This window comes from Lolium perenne, chromosome 5 (genome assembly GCF_019359855.2).
Source record: "Lolium perenne isolate Kyuss_39 chromosome 5, Kyuss_2.0, whole genome shotgun sequence".
NCBI lineage: Eukaryota > Viridiplantae > Streptophyta > Magnoliopsida > Poales > Poaceae > Lolium > Lolium perenne.
In genome coordinates, this window is record NC_067248.2 from 222,207,062 (window position 1) to 222,214,932 (window position 7,871).

Here is a 7,871-nt window from a genome sequence, read left to right on the forward strand (position 1 = left end):
CAAAACACATTGCAATCATAAAGGGATATAAATAAGCACTTCACTATGCTACTCTGAATTACTCTCTGGCAAGATAACGAACACTAATTCATCATGTAGGCAAACCTTAAAGATGCATTTCCAAGTACTAATGAACACCCCACACTGTCACTTTGAGCATTCACAGGAGGTACTAACACACCACAATTTCATAGAGACATCCAACTCAAATCATAACTCAGTGAATAAGTATTCTGTGAAATATAGCCTAAGAGACCCACACGGTGCACACACTGTCACCTTTACACACGTGGGACAAGGAGTCTCCGGAGATCACATAAGTAAAATCCACTTGACTAGCATAATGACATCTAGATTACAAGCATCATCATATGAATCTCAATCATGTAAGGCAGCTCATGAGATTATTGTATTGAAGCACATAGGAGAGAGATTAACCACATAGCTACCGGTACAGCCCTTAGCCTCGATGGAGAACTACTCCCTCCTCATGGGAGACAGCAGCGTTGATGAAGATGGTGGTGGTGTCGATGGAGAAGCCTTCCGGGGGCACTTCCCCGTCCCGGCGGCGTGCCGGAACAGAGACTCCTGTCCCCCAGATCTTGGCTTCGCGATGGCGGCGGCTCTGGAAGGTTTTCTCTGGTTTCGTCGAACGTGGTAGGGTTTTCGCGACGGAGACTTTAAGTAGGCGGAAGGGCAAGTCAGGGGGCCACACGAGGGCCCCACACAACAGGCCGGCGCGGCCAAGGCCCAGGCCGCGCCGCCCTAGTGTCTGGCCACCTCGTGGCCCCACTTCGTCTCTCCTTCGGACTTCTGGAAGCTTCGTGCAAAAATAGGACCCTGGGCGTTGATTTCGTCCAATTCCGAGAATATTTCCTTACTAGGATTTCTGAAACCAAAAACAGCAGAAAACAGGAACTGGCACTTCGGCATCTCGTTAATAGGTTAGTTCCGGTGTCGTCGTGGTGAACGAGCAGATGCCATAGGATGGCTTAGATTGGGGCCGAATGGACGCAAGAGGATTCGGGGGAGGGTTTGCGATCAGGTGGGAAGAGATTCCGGATGGTTTCCTCAAGAACTTGGCCAAGGCCAGAAGTTGAAGAAGAAAGACACAAGGAAGAACTCCCTCTAGATCACCATGTTCATTGATTCACACAAGTTACAGGCTCTGCCTTCCTACATACACGCGTACATACTTGCCCGTGAAGATGGGCTGCCCCCTCTCCTTATATAGGGGAGAGGGTGGCTTACACTGCAAGAAACCCTAATGGCATCTTTGACTGGACAAACTACTTTACAGAGTTCTTGTACAAAGCTACTTTAATCGCTCTTGTACAAAGCTACTTTAATCATAGATGACACCGGGGCCTTCTTTTATCATAGAAGCCGACGTCCCCGGCTTCTTTCTCCGTCACCTCTCTCTTTGGCGCTGTGGCTCTGAATAAAGTTACTTGGCGTAGCTCATCCTTGTCTTCGTGCTCTGAAGAGAATCTTTGGCCAGTCCTGCCGACAGGCTCTCCTTTCCGGTATCTTTTATGCCGGGTCCCTAAGATACCCCTTTGGGGATACCGGCTTAGCCTTGCTCTCCCGGATTCCTTCTAGGCTTCCGGCAAGAACATTAAACCGGTATCTCAATGGCTCAAACCATCCGGTTTGGCATGCCTTTGGCATACCGGGGGTTATCCCCCCAACATTAGTCCCCGAAGCTGGTATAGCCTGGAGGATTTTATCCTACAGACCATGCCAGGTTTTCATCTTTCTAAGATACCGGTTTAGTCACTCATCTCTTGAGCTTAGTTCCGGCACCTTTACCCTTGTTCCTTTTCTTCTCTTTGCAAGGCTTGTTCCGGCACCTCTTTTCTCCGGCACCTTGTGTCTTTACTCCCTCCTCGGCGAAGTCGAGAATATATCGGGTCCCGCGCCTGCCAGTGACATGCGCCTTTGTGAATCGACGCGCGGTGTCCGCTGTCACATCGTTTCGACTCCCGCGCACGCATTAAATGCACCGCAGCGGATCCCACTAGCCGCTCTGGATCCTTTGGGTATCTCCGTGTGGCCTCCTGTTTTTGCGTGTATCTCCTTGACACGTGGCGGCCCATGATGCGAACCGCCGTGGGCCGCGAGGCGAACCGCCGCGGCCCAGCGGTTCCACGCCCACTTTCTCTCTCTTATATAAACGCAACTGCCCGTTCCTCTTCATCTTCTTCGCATTCTTCTCCTTCGCGCACAGAGCTCCACGCCTTTGCGCCTCCGCCGCTCTCCGTCCGCCGTCGCCCGTTCAAGCTCCGGCGCCCGGCGAACTTACGCCGCCCCTCCGCCGAACTTCGCCGTGCGGAGTTCTTTGGCAGCACCTTCCTCGCGTCCGCCGCATTTGTGCTTCTTCGCGAGCTTTTCCGCTTCGCCATCGACGGAGCTCGCCGGCGACCGCAGAGCCGCTCCACCGCCAGCAAACACTCCCCTCAGCGTCCGCGCCGCTCAAGGTTGGTATCAATTTTGCTTTACTCGCCGTTCGCTTGCTTTCCAGATCTTGAGCCTTTGGTGTTCTTATTTGCTCCTTTTCTTTGGTTTTCTTCTTACTCGTAGATCTTCACACGGGGTTGAAGTTTGGGATTCCTGTTTCTCCGCCCATCCTTGCGATGTCTGACGAGGGATCTTCCTCTGCATCCTCTTCTTCTCTTTCTCTCAAGCGCCGTAGACCTTCTCCCGGTGAATCTACGGCCTCAGATCCAATGGAAACCGATTCCGGCAACCAGCAGGAATCCGGTGACCCCCAAGAGTCCGGCGGCCACCTAGAATCCGGTAGCTTTAGCCAAGCTTCCGGTAGCCAAGAGGCCAGTGGCTCTGGTCAAGCCTCTAGCAGCTCCAGCCAATCTTCCGGCGAGGAGCCTTCCCCAACCACCCGCGGAGCCTGGATGGGCTCCTACGTTACTGAGTTTGAGATCGATTGGTTGTACCGGTCTCGGAGGATTCCGGAAGGAGTTGCCTGCCGGATTCCGGATAACGAGATCGAACCGGATCCGGAAGACGACGAGCATGTTGTTTTTCTCGCTCACTTTGAGCGCGGCTTCGGCCTTCCTGCCTCTACTTGTTTCCGGGATTTCCTGGATTTCTACGATCTCCAACCTCACTCACCTTCCTGGCAACGCCCTTTTCTATCTTTCTTGTTATGCCACCTTCATGGAGGCTTACATCGGCATTCGTCCCACTCGTGAGACGTTTGCCCGTTTCTTCAACCTGCGGATCAACTCCGTCCAGGGCAAGGAGATCCCCAAGCCCAAGCCGCCCGTGCAGTGCGGCTCCTGCATCGTCGGCTCCCGCCAAGGGAGCACTTTTCTTAAGCTTTCCGGCCTCGAGTCTTGCCGCACCTGGCAAGGAACTTTCTTTTACGTGAAGAACACCGGCCGCGCTGATCGCATCAATCTTCCTCCATATCAAGCGGGGCCCCCCAGTAGAACCAACTGGAGCTACAACCCAAGGACGGAACACGCCGAAACAAACCGGGTAGTGCGTTTCTTGGCCTCTCTGAAGAAGGAGACCAACATCTGTTCTGACGATATCATCCGGACTTTCATATCGCGCCGGGTGCTTCCTCTGAAGCGCCGCGCACATAGGATGAGCGAGATGTATGGCCCAGGCGATCCTACCAAGATCACAGGCCGCGCTCTCAGCAAGAAAGACGTTGTTCTCAAGGCCAAGCAGATTTGTCAAACTGCTATGCCTTTTGCGTGGGAATGGGGCCTCCTTCCCCTCAGTTTCTCTAACCGTCCGACCCAAGAAGTAAGAGATTGCGCAATTTGGGGTTGTCTTTGCCGGTAAGTTTCTGCTTTTGCCAACCATCTTTTTTACCTTGTTTCAGGCCAGGGACCGCTTCCCCTCTATCCAGGCAGAGCCGCGAGGACCTCTCCGGAAGCGTGCCTTTGACTCCTTCGACCCGGATCCCTACATCTTTTGGAAGGATCTGAAGATGGGGAAGACTCCGGCTGCTCGCCTTGGCCGGGACCCGCCGGAGCCCACCGGAAATCCGGAGGAGCTGGTTGTGCTCGAGGTATTTTCTTTTCCGGCTTCTTATACTTTGCCATTATCGCTTTCTTGCGAATTGCTTCTTAGCCATATCCAACTCACAGATCCACGAGCGCGTGCCGCCCCTGCGCGCCGAGGCCGGCACTGAGTTTGTGGACAAACTCATGGCCCAGGGCCAGAAGAACAAGCAGCCGGCATCTACTGCCGGCTCCAGCCATGCTCCTCCCTCCAAGCGCTTCCGGACGGAGCCCGTGGGGGAGAAAGAAGTGGGCGTGCGCCGCTACGGGCGCAAAGCGATGCCAACCGCTTCCGGGTAATTTCATTTTCCGGCTTGCCTCCTTTTTGTCTAAGTTCTTTTTCCGGTTGCTTCTTCTCAACCACTTGTCTTTTTTCTTTTTCTCAGCCCCGCTCTCAAGCTTGGCCCAAGGCCATCGGGCTCTGAGGGATCCGCAAGGACCTCAACCCCTCCTCCTCGTTCAAGCCCGGCACCATCTGGTGCCGGCTAACCTCTGCCTCCCTTTCGGGGCACAACAAATCGGGGCGTGCGGCCCCTTCACCGTCAGATCACCGCACGGAGGAGGATCTTTCCTTCCTCCCGGAACACCAAGACACCGGCGCCAGCAACACCGGCGCCGGAGAAGAAGAAGGCTGCCGGCGGGCGGAGCCTTTGCTCCTCCCGTCCTCGAAAGACAACCTCCGCGCCGGAATCTTCCGCGCCGGAAGGCTCCAAGACGGGTGACGCTCCTAGCGCTCCCCTTCTCCACGCACCATCCTCATGCCTCCGCCCGAGGCTCCTCGCGCCCAGCCCTCCAAGGCCGCTCTGGCGCGCGCCGCCGGCTAAGACTTCCGGGGCCTCTTCTACCGCGCCGCCGCCCAAGCCCTCCAAGCTCATCAAGGGGAAGGCGACGGCCTCCAGCGCCCCTTCGGGCGGCCAGCAGCCCTTGGTGCTGCACGTCTCCAAGGCTGCCAAAAGCGCCAGCATGAAGGCCACCGGCCTCCTCGGCCGCATTACGGAGTTTCAGCGCCAAGGCCGGGACCTGGGGCACCTCCTGCCGTATGCCCAAAAGTGGAACGCCGCGGACATCACTCCGGCGACCCGCGGCATGGGCAAGGATCGGCTGCCGGCACCTGATCCTGTCGGGGATCGGTGTTCTGAGGAGCACTTCATGCGGCTCCGGGCTGCCGTAAAAGAGCTTGACAGCGCGTGGTACGATTCCCACGAACAATCGACGGTATGTTCTATTAACTTTCAACCTTTGCCGGTTTCTTCGTTTCCGGTTCTGCTTTATCTTTTCCTTAGTTTCATGCCGGTTTCTCTCTTGTCTATCTTCCCAGTCCCCGAGTTTTGTGGTGAGAGCGCAGCTCTTAGCGCAAAACTTAACTTAAGTTTTTAGCGCAAAACCGGCACTGCCAGTCCCCGAGTTTCGGGTTAAACATCTTCTTCTTAACACATAATTTACCTTAGAAATGCGCAAAACCGGCACTGCCAGTCCCCGAGTTTCGGGTTAAGAACTTGGTTCTTAGCACAAAATTTTACCTTATTTCTTCTTTTTCTTGAACAGGTCACCGCTGACACTCGGAAGGCCCTCTTCGAGGAGCTTTTATGGGAGCACCGGGAGCTCGCTGAGGCACATGACAAGTGCCAAGGTAAGTTTTTCGTTTCACCGGCATCTTTGCTACCGGAAACCTCTTTTCCTTGTGATATTTACAATTTCTGTTCAACAGTGATCCCGGAAGCTTCCATCGATGCTCTCAAGGAGCAGCTCGCCACGGCCCAACGTACTATTTTTTCCTTTCTCCTTTGAACTTGGTTTCTTTTCAGTTTTACTAGTGTAGCCTTGCTAACACTCATTTTTCCGGTTACAGGGGAGAAGGATGAGCTCAGCCGGCAGCACCAGGAGGAGCTAAACGCCCTCAAGACCAGCTACCAGGAGCTCAAGTCTCAGTTGATTCAGCTGGGGCTTGACCACGCCAAGGCCCTCAAGGCCGCTGAAGTGACTGCAGCGGCCAAGTTGGACGAGGCTCTGGAGAATGCCTGCAATGCCACTGTGGTGTTGCGGGCAGAGCTGGAGGAGATGACCAAGGCCCGGAAGGGTGCCGAGGAGAAGGCCGCGCGGCTGGAGGAGGGGCACAAGGAGTGCGATCAGCTGATCCTGCAGACCGACACACTTGCCCTCCGTAAGTTGTTTTCTTTTACACTTTGACTACTGCATACGAGCCTTTTTTCCTTCGACCCCATTTTTGTTTCCGCTATCTTTCCGTCCGGTCTCTCTTCTTCCGGACTCTTCTCCTTCCGGTCTCTTTTCTTCCGGACTCTTTTCCTTAAACTTTTTCTTTCTTTGCATAGGCCTCTTTCCGGACTCGCAGAGGTACGCTGTCAAGAAGGTCGATGCGCAACGCAAGGACAAAGGCCAAGCGGATCTTACTGTGCCATGGACGCCGAAGGACCATCTGGTCGCGCTTAACGCGCGGGTGTCCCATATGCGCTGCATAGACCGCAATCTTTCGGACATCCCTGATGTAGCTACCCAGCTATACAGGACTTTATGGCCTGGCGAGGAGGTGCCGGACACCTTCTCCCTCATCAACGACCGCCTGAAAGGTGCCGGCAGGAGGATCCGCGAGTGGCAGTGCTCTGCTGCCCGCGCTGGAGCGGACTCCGCCCTCCGCGTCGCCTGCTCCTGGTACCCGGAGCTCAATCTGGACGCCCTTACCGGCGTGCGCGAAGGCGCAGAAACGGATCTGGACCCGATCCTCTCCGCCAAGCGGCAGGATCGCGCGTACCGCATCGCGGAGTATGCCGACATGCGCACCTTCATCCCTCCCCCTCCTGGCGTCACGGATTATCTCGACGAGGAGGAGGGTGAAGCCGAAGAAGAGGTCCTGGGCGATGCTGGTGCCGGCGATGCTCCTCCGGAGGCCCCTGCTGCATGATGATTTCCTTTGAAGTGTTTGCTCATTATATCTGTTGGTCCTGTTGCTTTAAGACAATATCTGTTAAATTCTGCCCCGGAATGCCGGGGCTTATGATGTAAAACTTAAGTTTGCCTGTGGTTGTGCTACAACATTTCCTGCCGGTAAGTTATACCGGTAGCTAAGTACTTATGAGTTTGCCTTAACATATTTTGCTTTTGGTTCCGCTTTTATCCTGCACTGCAAAGATTTCTCAATTGCTTCCGCATCCAATTTGATGCATACTTGGTTCTTTTGCCTTGGCTCTGCCTGCCTTCTCTGGGCGTTCTTTGGCGTATGAGCACAAGGTTCTTTCACCAAACAAGCATCTTCTTGAATTTAGAAATAACTTTGAAATTTTGCAAAAAACCGGTTTAACCGGGGTTAATTAAATTTTTCAGATTGTTCTTTCCTGTTCTCCCTTTTCGCAGTTCATGTGCTTATCCCCTACCGGTTTATCTTGCTTGCCATGAAGCCGGTTTGCGGACAGCAGCAGAGTCGAAGACTCCGGTAGGATTTAGCACACTACTAAACCGGAAAGAAAAAACATTCAATAAGCAACCGGTAAACTGAAAAAATAGACAAGTTACATGCAACTTAAGTTGGGGTAGTCCCCGAGATTCACTCAAGGTTCCGGCATCTTTTATTCATAGCATATAAGGTACAAAAAGGAACTTCTTACACCACCACTTCAAGAGTAGAAAGGACGCAACAGAGCTACGTTCCATGGACGCTTGCTCTCCTCGCCGGACCTGTCCGCCTTTCCTTTCTTCCATTCCTGTGCATCTATCAAGTAGTATGCATCATTGTGAAGCACCTTGCTTACAATGAAGGGACCTTCCCACGGTGGCAAAAGCTTATGCCGGCCTTCAGTGCGCTGCACCAGGCGAAGTACAAGA

At 54.0% G+C, this 7,871-nt stretch overlaps 1 protein-coding gene and 1 long non-coding RNA gene across 2 annotated transcripts; both read left to right on the forward strand.

The window, feature by feature from the left end:
• Positions 1 to 3,142: 3,142 nt before the first annotated feature.
• On the forward strand, positions 3,143 to 4,343 carry LOC139831368 (uncharacterized). Its single transcript, XM_071820640.1, has 2 exons — positions 3,143 to 3,777; positions 3,857 to 4,343. The coding sequence occupies exons 1-2, from the start codon at positions 3,178 to 3,180 to the stop codon at positions 4,166 to 4,168; spliced, it is 912 nt and encodes a 303-aa protein (XP_071676741.1). The 5' UTR covers positions 3,143 to 3,177; the 3' UTR covers positions 4,169 to 4,343.
• Positions 4,344 to 5,295: 952 nt separating this feature from the next.
• LOC139831369 (uncharacterized) lies at positions 5,296 to 6,264 on the forward strand. The gene is made up of 3 exons (XR_011746081.1): positions 5,296 to 5,667; positions 5,746 to 5,799; positions 5,887 to 6,264. It is a non-coding gene; the product is annotated as an uncharacterized lncRNA (long non-coding RNA).
• Positions 6,265 to 7,871: the final 1,607 nt, after the last annotated feature.

Coding starts and splice junctions, on each gene's coding strand:
- LOC139831368 (XM_071820640.1), top strand. CDS start 3,178: ATGGAGGCTTACATCGGCATTCGTCCCACTCGTGAGACGTTTGCCCGT. Junction 3,778..3,856: donor CTAACCGTCCGACCCAAGAA/GTAAGAGATTGC, acceptor ACCTTGTTTCAG/GCCAGGGACCGCTTCCCCTC.